Source organism: Borostomias antarcticus (genome assembly GCF_949987555.1).
Source record: "Borostomias antarcticus genome assembly, chromosome: 3".
Lineage (NCBI taxonomy): Eukaryota > Metazoa > Chordata > Actinopteri > Stomiiformes > Stomiidae > Borostomias > Borostomias antarcticus.
Genome location: NC_140236.1, coordinates 35,766,180 through 35,783,262, shown reverse-complemented (window position 1 = coordinate 35,783,262; position 17,083 = coordinate 35,766,180). Strand labels below are relative to the sequence as shown.

Here is a 17,083-nt window from a genome sequence, read left to right as displayed (position 1 = left end):
AGTGGGCAGGCCTGCCCCAGTGACCTCTGCTCGGGAAAGGGCGCGCCCAGGCAGGAGTCAGGGCGACAGAGGATCACCACCTAGCCTGGCCTCCTGAACCCTCCATTCACAGTCTAATACAACAGCCATGGCCCTCCGTGACCCTGGGGGGTGTGACACTCAACCTTTGCCTTAACCCCCTGACCGCTGGTCACAGCTGCAGCCGAGGGCAGTGCAGGGAGGCAGGGAGGGAGGGAGGGAGGGATATGGAGAGAGAGGGATAGGGATAGATAGAGAGAGGGATTGAAGGGAAAGAGAGGTAGTCGTGCAAGGCAGAACAAGACAAATGGGCGAGCCAGCTATTTTGTGCACATATCGGCCATTGTCCCGACACCCCATCCCCCTCTATTGTTCTTTGTCCTGACGGTGTGGACGGGGCAGGCTTTTATAGAGTTGGGGTGTGTGAGAAAAAGACATTTGACCTCTGGGGCATCTCCTCATGCACATTCATTGCTTGAAGCACAAACGTTATATTTTCCGGAAAGACCGTCGAAGCGAAACGCGCGATCTAGCGTCTCGAGGAGGGACCTTCTGCGCGTTCCCTCGTGTCTTTTTCAGTGGGTGGACGCTTTTAACGTCAACACTTCACAGATTCCGCCGTCGGTCCGAGGCGCCGAGCCGCAGACACTCAGAGAACCGTCTCCTCCCTCCTCCACTCCAGCGCCTCCAGGGTGGCCCGCAAGGCGCCTATCTGGGTCATGTGACGTTCCGACATAGCCCCCGCCTGCCGCTCCAGCCTCCACAGCTGCTCCCGGTACTTCCTGCGAGCGTGGCGGTACGTTCCGGCGGCTTTGCTGTAAAAATGCCACAAGAGTTTTAATTTACAGCCTCGCCCACCCGGCCTCTCTAGAGTCTAGAGTCTAGAGCATCTGCTCGGCCAGATTACTGACTGAGTTCATCATCTTAGCCTCTCGCTAAGCTCCCTGGTCAGATGTACGGTACGGCAATAGAGAGAACAGGCGGCAAATCCTATTGACTCATATAGAATATTCTATGAAGTGTCACAGAGCTGTTTTGTGGGTATGGGAGTAGGTTAAGTACCAGTGAGCCTGGGCTAGTCGGGCCATCTGCTCCTCACTGCCTCGCCTGTGGGAGGCGCTGTCGGAGAGGGCCGAGTCCAGGGAGGCGCGCACAGCCGACATCCTCCTCTTCAGGAGCTGCTCCCTGCGAGGAGAACATCAGGACAACATCAGGAGAACATCAGGAGAACATCCAGCGCTCAGGTTCTAGGGTGGAAAGAGGGGGCCCTGACGCCCGATTGTGATATTTTTGTCATCTACCTCGCAGTCAATGTTCGAATGCCCGTTCCTTTTGTAGCTAACAAAAAAAGAGATCGCAAATCTAACAACAGGTTCAAACGTATGCTCCATCACCACAGTATACCGTACTTTAACCCACACCTGCCATGTTAAATCAGTGATTAGGGCCTGAAAAGAGGTCGCCAGAGGTACAACAAAAACAAGGCTACACCACATAAAAGACCCCACCCCCATCCTCCAATCAGATGCCTAGGACTGTCTATACATGTATGATGATTCGGTCCACCACCCCCCTACCAGTAATCTCCAGCAGCAGAGAACCAGGACTAATTTACATCCCGTCTGCTTTATTACTGATAGCGTTCCTAAGCAACAGTCTATAGCAGGGCAACAGATGCCTGTCATGGCTGCCAGGTTGATTATTATCAGCTGAATGGCCTTTGTGGGTGGACAAATGCAGAACAACCCTCACCATACATTTCCCTACCAAAACTATACATGCTCTAGCCAACGACCACGTTTTTCAGTTGTATTTCAGCTACCTTACTCGTCCCGGTTTCTCCCAAATCTCCTGGTGAGTATTTATCCAAAATGGGGCCGATATTGTCTGGATGAGCATATTCAATATCTGTGTGGTCTGTATGGCTCTATGTGCTATTAACCCTGCTCTGCCTTCCCTCTGCCTTCCATCTCCCTAGTGCCTCTCTCTCTCCCTCCTATCTTCTAACCAGGTCCAGTGGATGCCCCACTGTCACCAGCAGACCTCCCGAAGTCCGATAGATACCCCTGTGTCTACTGTGGATGATGTAGCATGTCCGTAGAATATTCTCTCTCCTATGATGCTTTTTAACCTCTCTTACTCTGAAATGTAATTTAATGTAATGTATTGCTTCATAAATGTTCTTAGCCAGTAGACAAACATACTCCAGGAGCTTGCTCGATCGCCTTGTTGAGAGGGGTCAGGGAAGAATTTTTACAGCTCACTTATCTGGCCCCCGGGTGATAACTGTTTTTTTGCTTCCCTCTGGAATATGTAGAGAGTGGGTCGTATGCCCACCTCCCTTGTTCTCTGTAAAGCGCATTGTGTTGCCTCTGGGTATGAAATGCGCTATACAAATAAAGCTTTGATTGATTGATGTTTATACCTTTGCAAGACTGCCTGAAGCTCTCTCAGTATGGTCCGATTCCGAGGTCCAGGTATGTCCCCGGCGCTAGCGACCTTAGCCTCGGTCTCAGCGAGCCTCTGAAACACACCGCCGATACACATTCAATATTACTTCTTGAAATGATGCATGCGTCCGTTCTCATGTCCAGACCTGCGCCGTATCATAGGAAAACCCGCTGGATCTCATGTTGCCGTTGGATAACAGCAGGGGTCAGGGGGTCAGTGGTGAGCGAGTAGGGAGCTGCTGTAGCTACCGTACCTGCTGCTCTGCCCTCCTATCCTCCAGCTCCTCACGGAGGCTCTCCGCCACCAGCGCCCCCGCTGCATCCTGGGCCTTCTGGGCCATCAGGCTCCAGTCCAGACACCTGCGCTCCTTCTCCGTCAGTCGGATCAGCCCCCGCAGCTCGGACATCTCTTCCTGGGAACCAATAGAAATGCACCACAGTGGGAATGAGAACTTTCTGAGGTCATGGGACCGTTTCGTTGTTTGCAGCATTTCTGGAGCGCATTGATGTTTGATTAGAATGCTGGGATTGTATTAGCAATGTTCTATTATTTATTATTGTTTTTCTTTCCTATTATTGGCTTGCCTTGTCCTGAGCATGTGCACTTTTCATAGACCTATGGATGTCTTGTAATTGAAAATAATATTACTGTCTGTTCGAATATGTTTGAATAAAAAACTTTAATGAAAAAAAAAGAAAAACTACACACTACCAGCTGTGCCGTAGCACTACCAGCTGTGCCGTAGCTATCCTAAGTGTGTAAGGGGAGGATGACCGATAGGCTGCACCCACCCTGACAGTGACCAGCTCATAGAGTAGAGCAGCCTTCTCCCTCTTGGTGTTGTGAGGGCTGGCTCCGTCCCTGGCCGCCTTGCCCCGGGGCCCAGCGAGGGTGCCTGTGTCTGGGCTAAGCTTGCCCTCTCCCCCGGGCCCGGGTTTGGGGACACACACAGCGGCACGGTTCTGCTTCAGACACTCAATCTGCTCACGGAGAGCCGCCACGCTCCCCTCTATCTCCGCCGCCCTGTAGAGTGATAGAGGGGTGAGGAGGTGCAAAAGACGATAAGAAATCTTTAAAAGCAGCTGAGGGAAGAAAAAAAAAACGTTGAAACTTGAGAGGAGGTTATTTGAGAGGGATAATTTTCAATTCAGTGTCTGATCAGATTGGGGTTGAGCTGTAATCGGATTTTAGATATGTGTGGTGAAGGATGTCGACCTCAGGCTGGTCTGCTCGTGGGTTTCTCGTTCCACAGCGCCCCCTGGTGTTGAGAAGGAGGTTGACAGCTCCTCAGTGCTCTGGCTCCTGAGCTGTGGTCTGGGACTGCTAGGCGGCTCTCTGTCCTTGACTGACTCTGGGAACAAGAACGTGGGGTGAATATGTGTGTGCGTGCGTGCGTGTGCGTGCGTGTGTGTATGTGAGACTGAGGAGTGTAAGTTAAGCACCTGCTGTGTCTCTCCAGAGTGGTATGCCCTGTTGCTTGCTTGCCTCGTAAAGTGATAATAACTCACTGTAGGTCTCCTCGCACTCCTCGCTGTCAATCAAGAGGGTCAACGACAGCATCACATTTGAGATGAACACATGGTAGAAACTACAAGAGCATGCGGTAGAAAATAAATATCTTACAGATGTCTTTCTTTGTGCGTCTGTGGATGCATGCGCCGGGTATGTGTGAGAGTGTGTTTGCGTGTGTGTGTGTACCAGTCTCTAAGAGCCATTTCCAGAGCTGAGCCGTCCGCCTCGTGTCTGCTGAGAGTCATGCTCATCTCCTCAGATTCGCCCTTCCTCCTCTCCAGAGCCGTGGTCAGACGCTCGTTCCTGGCTTTCAGTCTCTCTATGCACCTGGTAGTCACAGGGAGGGAGAGGATGTAGCCTAAACCAGTCAGGGGCCAAACCAGTTAGCGGTGTGGGTCCCTGTCTATGCGCATAGATGGAGCCAAACTGAAAACACAGGGTCGGTTTCAAAGAAATCTCCTTGCCGCCCCCCGGTCTTACCTCTGCAGTCTCTCTGTCTCACTCTCCAGGCTGGGGCAGGGGCTGGGGCAGGGGCTGGGGCAGGGGCTGGGACGGGTGCTGCCCCGGGAGGCTCTACCGAGGCAGGGGGAGCCCGATGGGGAGCTGTCCCCTCCAGTGGACAGGGCTGGGAACGCCCCAGCGGGTCGCCTGAGAAGCAGAGGAGAGCCAGGGAAGGGAGGGGAGGCCCAGCCTGGACTCAGCGCCCCGCTGCCAGAGCTCTCTGAGGGGCTGCAGGGAGGGGAGAGGCTGCCTACAGATCGCCAGACTCTATGGAGGCCCAGCAGCTGGAACAGATAGAAGAAGCTAACGCTAGATGTGGCTAAGGTAGAAGAAGCTAACGCTAGACGTGCCTAGACATTTTGCACGCCATTCTAAAACCGTTCACTTAATACCACGAGGATCCACCACGGATAGGGCACACAGTCGTGACATCTAAATATGCACCAACCTTCTCCTGTAGCTTGTTCTTCTCCTCCTCCATCTCGCCCGAAGAGATCTTTGCCCCCTCCAGTTCCTGCTGTCGCTCCTGCAGGGTGCTCCGGAGGGCGCAGTTCCGTTGGTGAAGTGCCAGGATGTCCTTCTGATACCGCTGGCGTTCCTCGGGGGGCAGCCCGGATGGGTAGGAGATCCCAAACTCTCTCTCCATTTCCTCTAGAACCTGACACACAAGAGTTTGAAAACCACACTCAGTGGTAGAGATGTAGGCAGTCATTAGTTTTACCTGAGGATACTTCACTGGCATTGTGTTTCCTATGGTGGACATGGGGACCCCAATATTATGAAATCTATTAAGAAAAGTAGTAAAGGATATTGCACCCCTGTATGCCACCTCGGCATCGTGTCTCACCTGTGTGACTTGTACCCAGCTCTCCCGGGCTGCAGTCAGGTGCTCTGTCTGTTTGTCCTGGTCATAGGCCGTGTGTGGGAGAGCCCAGGTCCTCCTACTGTTGACGGAGGCCTCCAGTCCAGACAGAACGCCCTGGAGCTCCGACCAGACTTCACCACTGCCCCCTGGGGGACAATGGTAAGATTACACCTTAAACTCGTGGGGTTGCATGTGAATACGCTAAACAAGGATCAGCTAGAGAGATAGCTTTTTCCCATTTTTCCTTTACTGTTCAGCAACATACAAACGAATGAGCTTTGGGTTATTTGCTCTCATTGCTGTTGTTTCTAAAAGAGATTCTGGGAAATAGGCCTTCTTGACGTAGCAAACCATGATGAAATAATACAGTGGTTGTTCTTTTGGACACAAACTAGATTTTTTTTGGCCATGCATTGTAACCAAAAAAGGAGCACAATACCACAAAGTACAGGTTTTAAAGATTGATGTGCTTTGAATGGTGAACTGATGCCATGAGGGCGATGCCAACCTCTCTCAGCTGTGCTGCAGCTGGAGGGTGAACTGGCCGGATATTCTGGAGCCAGAGGGAGAGCTGGTCTCGCTGGTTTAGAGTCGTCTGGATCGCTGAAGAGGAGGGAATTAGAGAGGTTCAATCCACTTAGTATAATTACATTTAAAAGCAATTAAACACTTGCCCAATTTGGGGTGAACTATCCCTTTAACAACAACGATCTCACATTGGAGCCGGTTCTGCCACACTATTACGGCTCTTACCGCGGTGCCTGTAACGCTCCCATCTTCCTGTTGAGCTCAGCTATGATGTTGAGCAGTGTGCCCACCTCAGCCTCACACTGGGCCAGCTCTGCTGGGGAGGGCTCGGGCTCCAGGACAGCTGACCACACCTTAGTACCCAGAGTCCTCTCCTCTCCCCTTGATCTGCCATTCAGGCTGTCAGATCCACTCTGCTTGGAATCCTATACACAAATAGTGGACTTTTATCAGATCCATAACAACAGTTTTATCATTAACTCAATTGTGTGTTGTGAAAAGGGCAGGTTATGTTGGAACGTTTGCATTGAATCTCAATTAGAACAGACATGTTGTTTTGGATGACATGGAGGCCATGGTTGCTCTTTTTAACAGCCATTGTTTTGAGCAGCGGAAAAGGAGGAAACAGAAACATCCTGAGAGTCACTTCCTGCTTAGAAACAGTTTGTTTCAGCCCAAACGCATCTAATGACAAACTGAAAACAACATGGCACTTTCACAATTTGTCCGTTCTGATTCAGATGCTGTGTCATTGAAGAGTCAAATGTGTTTTTAATCACAGTATGGAGGACATCAGACTATTGCTATCATACCACACTGTACGAGATTGGTAACCGGGAGGGTCAAAGAGTGATATCAAGCTTACAGATACAGTCACACAAACAAGTTGTAGTTGTAAACATGTATTTGTAGTGTGACTATGAAATAGCTGAGACAGGTAGTCAGAGTGCTTGAAGACACCAGACGTGCACATTTTTGATGCCAGAAGCACCCAATTAAAGACAAAAAAGACTTGAGTTAGATATGCCATAGGCCTACAACAAGTTATACTCAGCTATTAAATTAGACAGTGCACTAGATACAGTACCTTCAGATTTTGTGTAAGCCAAGAATGGACATTAGCTACTGGAGGACAAGTGTTTTGATCTGTAGACTAGTCCTCCAATTTCAAGCCTGAAAGAATGCATGCTGAACAAATACATGCTCTTAGCTGACAAGATGACTTACCTCCATAGCTTTGAGGGTATGTGATAGGGCTTTAATAGAAATATCCTATTTCTTCTGCCCACTGACTGCCATTAAACATGTGAGGAACTGTGCGCTGTGTTGCAGTTAGCCTTCTGCTATCCTGTTGTTTTGTATAATTATACCTTCCAATAATTCCTCAGTCTCTGTTAACCCCTCTGCCTGTGTGCTGCCTGTCCAACTAAGAACTGTTTGGTCCCCTCACCCCCCACCCCTCTCTCTCTCTCTCTCTCTCTCTCTCTCTCTCTCTCTCTCTCTCCCTCCCTCTCTCTCTCAGCCTCCCAAAACACACCCTCGCTCTGCCTCTAGATGGCTCATCTTCCTTTCTGTCCTGCTTTAACCTAGTTCGCTTTCATTCCAAGAACATGATTATATACTTCACCAAAACCAAATACTCTAGCCTACATCAAAAAGAGAACAGACACAGATCTTCGAAAACTCATCTATCAACCTTATGTTCCTAAAAATATACTGAACTACATTACCCACAATTCCTTACACGAAACGGTCTACGTACTTCCGATCAGGAAGACAAACAGAAACGAATGACTAAACGACCGATACAGTTAGATAGCTAACGTGTGTATTTCTTTTACGCTTTTGGAACATAACGGACGTCTTTGTTGAAATATGTAAGTGAGGTGCTTCATTTCAACCTTAAAGTAAATCATAAATGTGCTCTCAGATGTAGCTATAGCTGTGATATCCTCGGAATATAGCTATTATATAGCCAACGTTAGCTAGCTAGTGCTAACTTAGTTAAACTGGTTTGCGACAGCCGTAAACTAGCTAGCCAACGTTAGCTTGCTCCCTCACTTTTCTGTGTTGAAATTAATGTTCGATATGTTGTTGTGATAACATAATTACAGCAATTTAGCTAATTTTTAATGTTTTACATGTTGCTATTCTCTGCACTATTGCTATGTTGTTGGCTAGCGTGATTTTTTCCCCCAACCAACTTCTGCCATAACCACGCCCCCGCGAGTTTTCATTGGGTTAGGGTTAGGGTTAGGGTTGTCCAATGAAAACACGCGGGGGCGTGGTTATGGCAGAAGTTGGTTGGGGGGAAAAATGACGCTGTTGGCGTAAAGAAAGTTGTTTCACAAAGTCACATGGCATCCGCTCAACCAACCATGTCCCCATCCACTAAACCAACCATGTCCCCATCCACTAAACCAACCATGTCCCCATCCACTAAACCAACCATGTCCCCATCCACTAAACCAACCATGTCCCCATCCACTAAACCAACCATGTCCCCATCCACTAAACCAACCATGTCCCCATCCACTAAACCAACCATGTCCCCAGCCACCTGTGGCCCTCATGGAGACCCCAGAGTCCGGTCCAGCAGACGGAGAGGAGCGATTGGTGGAGCTGAGGCCTCGGACTCGCTCCAACCCCGAGGGCGCGGAGGACCGTCGTAGCAGCACTGGTAGCCTCGGTGGGGGCAGTGCCAACACCCCCCAGCCTGCAGTGGGCAGCCGTGTGGAGGGTGAGGGGGAGGCCTCCACCAGTGACAGCCCGCCCATCTCCACCACCACCACTGTTATTGCCACCTCGGTCCAGGCTGCTGCCCCTACAGCCACAGCAACTGCCACCGCTACAGCGCCAACCCCAACGCCTGCTGTTGCCAAGGACAGGTCTAAACCCCCCCAGCAACAACCCCCACTGACACCCCCCCTCAACCCGACGGCAGAGTTCCAGCTGAGAGTTCCTCGTGTCAACTGTCCAGAAAAAGTGGTGGGTGATTATCTGTATACCTAATGATGTCAAAGGCTATTTGAGTGAGGAATTGAGTTTGAGTGAGGGTATTGAGTTGCCTGAGAGCTTGATTGCTTTATCCAATTTGAAATTAATTAAAGGTTCGCAACACGCTGTCACTCAGGCTCTTGGTAATCTTTTTTTTTTTATCACAATAGATTATCTGTCTGGATCTGTCTGAAGAGATGTCCTCACAGAAGCTGGAATCCTTCAACGGGTAAGACTTTTAGGATGCATCTCAATTGTTCCTTAAATCCTTAGTTTATTTAGTGTAGTTTAAGGAAATGAGACAAGGTGAGTGCATCATTACACCACTGTTCCTTCCTATCATTTACTTTGAGACAGTTTGTGGTTTAACGTCTCATTTTCTTGTTTTTCTCCAGGTCTAAAACCAACGCGCTTAATATATCTCAGAAGATGATTGAGATGTTTGTCAGAACAAAGCATAAGATTGATAAGCGCCACGAGTTTGCTCTGGTTGTTGTCAATGATGATGCATTGTGGGTAAGTGCAAATGGAGGTCTACATCTCTATGGCGGGGCTCATGTTCCCTTCATGTTAAACACAGCTTTGTGTGCGTGTGTTTTTCAGCTGTCAGGCTTCACCTCTGACCCTCGGGAGTTGTGCAGCTGTCTTTATGACCTGGAGACCAACGTGTGTGAAACCTTCAGTATCCTTCCTCTGTGAGCTGGACTGCGTAAACAGAATTCTAAGATATAGATTTTCGAATTGTGTCAGAACAAACTTCTGGAAACAGACGTTTTATTAAGCTGCAAGATGTTCTCTCTTTAACGTTCCTGTGCCAGATTTGGAGGATCTCCTCAATGTTATGTAAGTAACTGAACATATCCACCTCCCATAGCTTTTATTAGTAAAACGGCTACCTGTGGAGGATCAGCAATAAGGACATGCGCCGGTCCTTATGTGCCTCTCTCTGTCCTCCCTGTAGCCGTCAGAAGATAGACCTGCCCCTGATGGAAAACGTCCAAACCATCCCCCCTCCGTATGTGGTGCGGACCCTCCTCATCTACAGCCGACACGCAGGCCAGCTGCAGTTTAACCCTTCAGAGGCCGTCAGCGTAAGAGCCACACTCAACCCATCCACCCACCTGTCACGCACTGACCCCCCTGGCATCAACTGCCTACCGCTCACTCTTCAAATCAAAACTTTATTTGTACAGCGCATTTCATACACAGTGCGCTTAATTACTATTCTCTGAATGCACGGTCTATGTCGAGCCGGAGTCCCATGTTGATGTGCAGAACAGTAGACGCTCAATTATCTTTTCGCCTCCCAACAGAAGATGCTGCAGTCTCCGTACTTCTTCTTTGATGTGGTTTACCTCCACAACGGGGCCGAGGAGCAGGCGGATGAGAGCAGCTGGAGGGTAAGTGGAGGAGCAGGGGGATGAGAGCAGCTGGAGGGTGAGTGGAGGAGCAGGGGGATGAGAGCAGCTGGAGGGTAAGTGGAGGAGCAGGGGGATGAGGGCAGCTGGAGGGTGAGTGGAGGAGCAGGGGGATGAGAGCAGCTGGAGGGTAAGTGGAGGAGCAGGCGGATGAGAGCAGCTGGAGGGTAAGTGGAGGAGCAGGGGGATGAGAGCAGCTGGAGGGTGAGTGGAGGAGCAGGGGGATGAGAGCAGCTGGAGGGTGAGTGGAGGAGCAGGGGGATGAGAGCAGCTGGAGGGTAAGTGGAGGAGCAGGGGGATGAGAGCAGCTGGAGGGTAAGTGGAGGAGCAGGGGGATGAGAGCAGCTGGAGGGTAAGTGGAGGAGCAGGGGGATGAGAGCAGCTGGAGGGTAAGTGGAGGGATGAGTGTGTGGAACAGAGAGAGAGGGGAAACCAGTCTTGTTGACATTGACATGCTTCATGATATGTATTCTCAATCTTTAGTTGTAGAGGAAATGCAGTCTCCTGCTAGGGCTGCACGATTATGACAAAAGATAATAATTGCGATTATTTGCTTCAAAATGGTAATTGCGATTAATAATTGCGATTAATATTTCAAAGTAATAGCTTTAGCTCTGCACAGTTTGTATATGACCTGCTGGGCTTGAGCGACATCATCTTTTTCATAACCACTCAGCGGGAACGCATGTGATTGGTCAGACAGCATAAGCGCCTGTGATTCGTCCGTGTAGTCCTAGCACACTCAATTCAAAATTATTAATCACATTAATTGCGGCCTTTTGCGATTAGTTAATCGCGGAGGTCATAATCGCGATTTCGATTCATTCACGATTAATTGTGCAGCCCTATCCTTCTATCCTGCGCTTCCATATCTCACATGTCCCTGTGTGTTTTTTTTCCTCCAGGACATCTACACATCCTTCTGTAACCTGGACTCTAAGGGCATGTGCTACCGCTTTGAGGTGTCCCTGAGTGGACCCGCCATCGAGCTGCACAACTGCATGGCCAAGCTGCTGTCCCACCCCTTACAGAGGCCCTTCCAGAGCCACGCCTCCTACAGCCTGCTGGAGGGGGACGAACCCCAGGACATAGAGGCCACCGTCTAACCCTGGTCAGCCCTGGAGCACCACACTCCTGGGGGGGGGGGACTGGGTCCCAGCCCTGCACTGGTACATCTCACTTAAGCTGATCAAGTTAAATGGAGTATTTTCAGAAGCCTTCTTCTGGAGAGGTCCAGCCCTGTCCAGGACTTAGTCCCAGCCCTGTCCAGGACTTAGTCCCAGCCCTCTCCCTTCTGCCCTCATGTGTCATGAACATGAATTGGATGTGTTAGTGCTGAGCTAGGAAAAGAGGCCTGCACACACTGGCTTTCTCCACAACCAGGGTTTGTGAGTAGTGAACACTGGTCTAACTGGACTACAAAATAAGATACCTAACCAAGCTGACAATGGACGAAGATGAACGTGGGACTTTGGAAAGAATGTATCCCATTATTTGTTTAAAATCTGGGGGCTGTGTTTTCCAAAAAGCACTCTTCAAGAATGAAGTTGTGAAGGCAAAGTGCTGATAGCTGGGACCTAATTGCATGGCTTTGAAATCTAGTACTTACCATACTGTATCACAAACAAGGTTCTGGGAAGGTTTTATGAGGTTGGGAAGTAAACTGTAAACGTGTTCACTCACTGTAAACTATGATCCATTTTATTATACCTTCATGGTTTTATGGGTTTGCCTTGTCAAATAGGTTGTTCATGCTTCAAAGTTTCCTGTTATGTTAATTGTATTTTTTTGGGGGGGGTAACTGCTTGTTTTCTAATCACAGTTTTTTCACTGTTTGTTACTGAGATGCTGAAATAATTACAGTCCAGGTGTGGAGGGGCTAGATTAGCTACTTTCTTTGACAATGATTGCTAAGGGGCTGATAAGTTGAATCATGAAAACATGGCATTTAATAGTACCCACTGCACTAGAAGCACGCTAAATTGACTTGTGCATTTAAATGCTGTTGCTGTTGATTGAAAGATGAATGTTTCGTCTCTGATGTCATCTTGGTCTCTTCTGTGCTTCCCAGGTTGGCCATCAGGGGGCAGTATAGGTCCTAGAGAGTTGCTGGTGTCACTGCGTGGACTTGAAGGCAGTAGGAAAGAGCTTGGACTGTATGTAAAGCCAGCGAGCACCGTGTTTCATCTGAACAGCCCGTGTCTGATAGCAGCTGAATAAGAGTATTCAAGAATAAATACTGTAGAATAAGTACCCACTGTACTCAGTTTGTTCATAAACAATATGTCTTCTTTCAGCCTGATCACTCCGACATAAACCCTGTGACTGCAAATCTATAGGCCATTTGTTAGAAATGTCCAATTATGTGAGATTGCGGCCAGCTACCGAGCAATTTGCAATGAGATGAAAACATTGTTTAATCTTTACTTAAGTCCCTCAATTGTATTTGTTAACTGCTTTGTAGACCTGGATAAGATAATATATCTTAATGAGAGTCTTTATCTTGGCCTTCAGGGTATAAATTTCCTGTTTTTTTACTTAGAAGTTTATCAGAGCTCGGCCAAGACTCCTGACACTTATTCATTTTCTGTCACTTTGAAATAGCACCATAAATTAGGTTATCTAGTGAGGACGGGTTGGCAGGGAGACAATGGTGGGCCGGAAAACCCCTGGCTCTCTGGACCCTTCCCCTTTCACACCCCTCCCAGACAGAGCCAGCAGCTCCTTACGTCATCGCCACGAACAACCGTGTGGGGGATCAAACGTGGCCGTCGTCTCCTGTGCTGTGGGGGGATATTTGTTATTCCCTCGTCCTAAAAGGATGACAGGTCTCCATTGTTGTCCTTTGCACTCCTACGCTGCGATTGGTCCTTCCCGTGTGGGTCAGGGCAGGATATGGGGTCACATGCGTGGATTACATTGTTCGTCCGCGACTGTGGAATGTGATGAGGAATTTGGCGTTTTGCTCGGTTTTGGCCGTTCTATCCGAAGTCGGACATTTCCTCAGGGCTGTCATTACTGTTTTCATTAGAAAAGACAGGTGGCTTGTTTTGTTCGTAGTGTAGTTCCACTATTTTTTTGATTGTCCAAATGAGACCTAGCCTATCACATATAATCCAGGTCTGATGGGACCCCAAGATCTGGAGTTGTTCTAGTCGGAGTATGATAGTTGTCTGTTAGAACGCATGCCAAGTCTGTGACAAGTAGTGACATTTCAATATTTTTCCCCATTTGAAAGGATAAAAATAAGGACATATCTTTTTTAATCCAGCTGTGTCCACATCCTGCAACTGCACGTTTGTCCAAAAAATGTCCCCTCTGTTTGGCCTGTGACAGTTGGAGTTGGACTGATGAGTGCTAACTATGTGAAAGTGATGGCAGACGTTCTCGGTGACCTTTGGGTGAAGTTATGATAACCTCGGGAGCGGGCTGGCGCTGTGACCAGGGCAGGTACGGGGGACGGGGGGAGGGGGGCGGTAGTGGCAGGAAGGAGTGGCCACATAGGAAGTGTGCCTCAGCGTTTATAAACACGGTCCCTCCTTCACACCTCGGGTCACTGTTTACATCCACACATGCCATTCCTTTCTCCGCAGTAGTCCCACTGTAGGACAGCACCGCTTGCTGGGCACAGCTGGGAGATTTGACTGAACTTCAGCCAGGCAGTGGTCACCTCAGCGTCTTTTCAGGGAGAAAGGAGAGGAGTGTTTCAGGAAACTCACCTCAGAGACACGAAAGAATCCTGCCGTAGTCTCCAGCCCCACTTACCCCTCCATCCTCCTTCAGCGATGTACACCAGCAGCAGCTATTCCCGGGCCAGGTTTGGCTTGGAGGCCAGGGACGTCCACAGGCCTACAGGGAAGAGCTGCGGCTACTACATGAGGATAGTCTTCTTCTTCTCCTCCCTGATCCAGTCGCTCATCATCGTCAGCCTGGTGCTGTTCCTGGTGTACGGGCAGCCGGAGAAGTCGGCCGAGGAGAAGCGCGTGAAGGAGCTGGAGCAGAGCTTCAACAGGCTGAGCGAGAACAACATTAAGCTGAGGAAGGAGAAAGGCGAGCTGACCGGCACGCTGGGCACTCGCACGGCCGAGAAGGCGGCGCTGGAGAAAGAAGTGCTGGATCTTAAAAAAGCAGCCAATACCTCGGCCGCCACCACCAAGGGTCTGCTGCTGAGATTGGTGAGCGGCTCCACATGACTACAGCATGCTAAAGAGTGTTTTTGGAAAGATGTTTTAGTGTGGGCAACTGGGGATCATCATAACATTGACTGAGAAAAGATTAATTGATTTTGGCAAATGAGTATTAGAAATTGTAAAAGCAATGACATTTTCACCATGGTTGAAAAATGTTTACTTAGATGTCTGTTATGATAAGCCTAAAAAATGCCTTAAAAAGCTCATGTTGATTTTCTTCAATTGATGCAAGATGAAATGGAGCTTGAATCATGTTTAATATTTTCACTATGGAAGCCTTTGATCAAAACCTTCACGTCTTCCATCCCAGGGCCAGTGTGAAGCAGAGAAAAAGCAGGCGATGACCCGCTCGACGCCGGTGCAGTGTCCTACAACCCCTGTCCAGCAGCCGGTCATCAATACAAATAGTACTAAACACTCTTTTCACTTCTAACGTGTTATTTATGACTTCTCCGTAGTTAATTTCTACTGTGTATATTTTGTTCAAGTGTCTGAGTGATTGAATTGAAATGAATTGAAACCTTTATTTATTCAAGGCAGACAATTGAGAGCAAGCTCTCTTTTTCAATGCCGCCCCGATTACAATAAAAAACACATACAAAATAGGAACATGATAAAATCAAGTACAAAGTCATAAGATCCAGAATAAAAACAAGACAATGTACAGTCCACATGGAGCACACCTCTCCAGTGATCGACCTCTGTCATTACAACATTCATACAATGTACAGTGTACATTACCTAGTTTGATATAACTGTAGAACACACCCTTTTCCCCAGGTGAGCTGAAAACTCTCCAGAGCCTGAATGCTCAGCGGGAAGCCATGATCAAGTTGGTGGAGGCCAACTTCACCCAGATGGTCGCGTACATCCGGATCGAGCGGGACAACGCCATCAAAGACCGCGACGCCCATCACCTCATGACCATCACCCTGAGGAGAGAGAACGTCATGCTCAAGGAGCAGCTCACCACCTATACCAAGAAGTGCAAGGAGGACTTTGCCAAATCTTTGGAGGGGATCCAGACGGTGACCAGTGGCTTCCTGTCCAGGATCGACACCATGTTCCCCCACTCCCTGACCTTTCTCCTCACCTGTGACAAGCAGCAGGAACAGATGGAGAAGATCCGCACCAGCTGCACCAGCCTGTCCAAGGAGGTGGAGGACAAGTTCCAGCGCTACCTGAACAACGTGGGGGACAAGGTACAGTATGCTTGTGTGGATGTGTATCCATGTATTGGATTGTCTCTCTCCTTCATTATCTGTACGTAAAACATCTTCAGGAGAGATCCTCTTTTGTTCTAACACCACCTCCTCTCTTGACCTCCAGGTAGCCTACATCCAGGGCCAGTCCAGCAGCCTGGAGGTCCAGAACACCCAACTGACCTCCGACCTCCAGCAGTGCATCCACAACCGCAGTGTGACGGCGGCCGAAGGCAGCAGACTGCTGCAGGAGAGCCAGCAGAGCCACGACCGACAGGTGTGTGTGTCTGTCAGACTGCTGGTCTGGGTGTGCGATCATCTGATCTAAACTGAGGGATTTGTAGTGGATCGTCTGTGGTTCGAACCAATATCTTTATGCAATGAACGTTGAAACAACTGCTGAATAGGTGAGTTGCAAAAAAGTCCATTAGTTTATAATCCGTTTAGACTTGATCAGCGGGCTGGTTCATGGAGCACTGTGTCACCCTTGTTCTCTGTAGAGCGCATTGTGTTGCCTCTGGGTATGAAATGCGCTATACAAATAAAGCTTTGATTGATTGATTGATTAATTGATTAATTGATTGATTGATTGATTGATTGATTGACCTCAGGTGGAGACGCTGCTGAAGGAGCAGAACCACTTGAGAGGGGAGAAGAAGCTACAGCTGGAGCGTCTGGCTCTGGTAGAGTTAGAGGTCCAGACACTGACCGCCGCCCAGGCCAGCTGCAACTCCAAGGTACGGCTCGTGTTCACGAACCCCGTCTTCTCATTGGTCTATTCAACCGAGTTGTGAGCTGTGTTCGGAATCGCTCCCTATTCACTAGATAGTGCACTATATAGGGCGTCAGCCATTTTGTTTGTAGTGTCCGAATTCTCCACGGAATTTTCGTTCCCTATATAGTGCACTATTTATTACCCACAATTCACCTTGATTTGCAGGGAACAGTGCATGTACCCTACATTTTCTCCGTTCCCTAGGTAGTTCACTACATGGTGAACCCTATATAGGGAGTAGGGAGTGAGAGAACGAGGGAGCGATTCCCAACACAGCTGTGAACTGCGCGCTGTGTCCACCGGGGTTACTCTAGGTACTGTCCTTACAGCTCTAGTACGCAAGGTACTGGATGACCCTTGACCTGGAATGTGCTTTGTTCTCATTGATTGTATGTGTGGGACAGTACAGATGTGAGGAGATAAGTGTGGTCAGCAGAAATTAGATCTCAAAGGGCAAGGGCAGGAAGAAACGGTCAGATGAGATAACAGTGAAATGTTAGGAGAAGGAAGCGGGGAGAAATATTTTGTTGAATTCCGATTCAGAGTAAGCCTTGCGTTTCACTTTTTCCTTCAGTGTGAGTCAGTGAAACTAAAGATGGTTTAGTTTTGAGTACTGTCTCTGTGTT

The 17,083-nt window shown here is 48.9% G+C and overlaps 3 protein-coding genes across 3 annotated transcripts in view; 2 read left to right on the top strand and 1 right to left on the bottom strand.

Moving 5' to 3' along the window:
• Window positions 1–667: 667 nt before the first annotated feature.
• Window positions 668–7,108, bottom strand: ushbp1 (Usher syndrome 1C binding protein 1; the record flags this gene model as incomplete). Its single annotated transcript, XM_084436172.1, has 14 exons — window positions 668–833; window positions 1,081–1,203; window positions 2,444–2,541; window positions 2,723–2,881; window positions 3,261–3,492; window positions 3,685–3,820; window positions 3,912–4,000; window positions 4,168–4,308; window positions 4,462–4,766; window positions 4,931–5,140; window positions 5,330–5,493; window positions 5,856–5,950; window positions 6,101–6,300; window positions 7,103–7,108. The coding sequence occupies 14 exons, from the start codon at window positions 7,106–7,108 to the stop codon at window positions 668–670; spliced, it is 2,124 nt and encodes a 707-aa protein (XP_084292298.1).
• A 1,331-nt stretch (window positions 7,109–8,439) lies between these two features.
• Window positions 8,440–12,417, top strand: babam1 (BRISC and BRCA1 A complex member 1). The gene is made up of 8 exons (XM_084461642.1): window positions 8,440–8,863; window positions 9,043–9,101; window positions 9,268–9,388; window positions 9,476–9,554; window positions 9,691–9,715; window positions 9,834–9,963; window positions 10,186–10,272; window positions 11,196–12,417. The coding sequence occupies exons 1-8, from the start codon at window positions 8,447–8,449 to the stop codon at window positions 11,394–11,396; spliced, it is 1,119 nt and encodes a 372-aa protein (XP_084317768.1). The 5' UTR covers window positions 8,440–8,446; the 3' UTR covers window positions 11,397–12,417.
• A 1,658-nt stretch (window positions 12,418–14,075) lies between these two features.
• The window catches only part of plvapb (plasmalemma vesicle associated protein b), a gene marked incomplete at its 5' end in the record, with an annotated part of 3,322 nt that continues 314 nt past the window's right edge, over window positions 14,076–17,083 (top strand). The window contains 5 exons of the mRNA XM_084436170.1: window positions 14,076–14,465; window positions 14,791–14,887; window positions 15,261–15,682; window positions 15,810–15,959; window positions 16,294–16,419. Coding sequence (XP_084292296.1) covers window positions 14,076–14,465; window positions 14,791–14,887; window positions 15,261–15,682; window positions 15,810–15,959; window positions 16,294–16,419 — 1,185 coding nt within the window. The remainder of the gene's footprint in view (window positions 14,466–14,790; window positions 14,888–15,260; window positions 15,683–15,809; window positions 15,960–16,293; window positions 16,420–17,083) is intronic.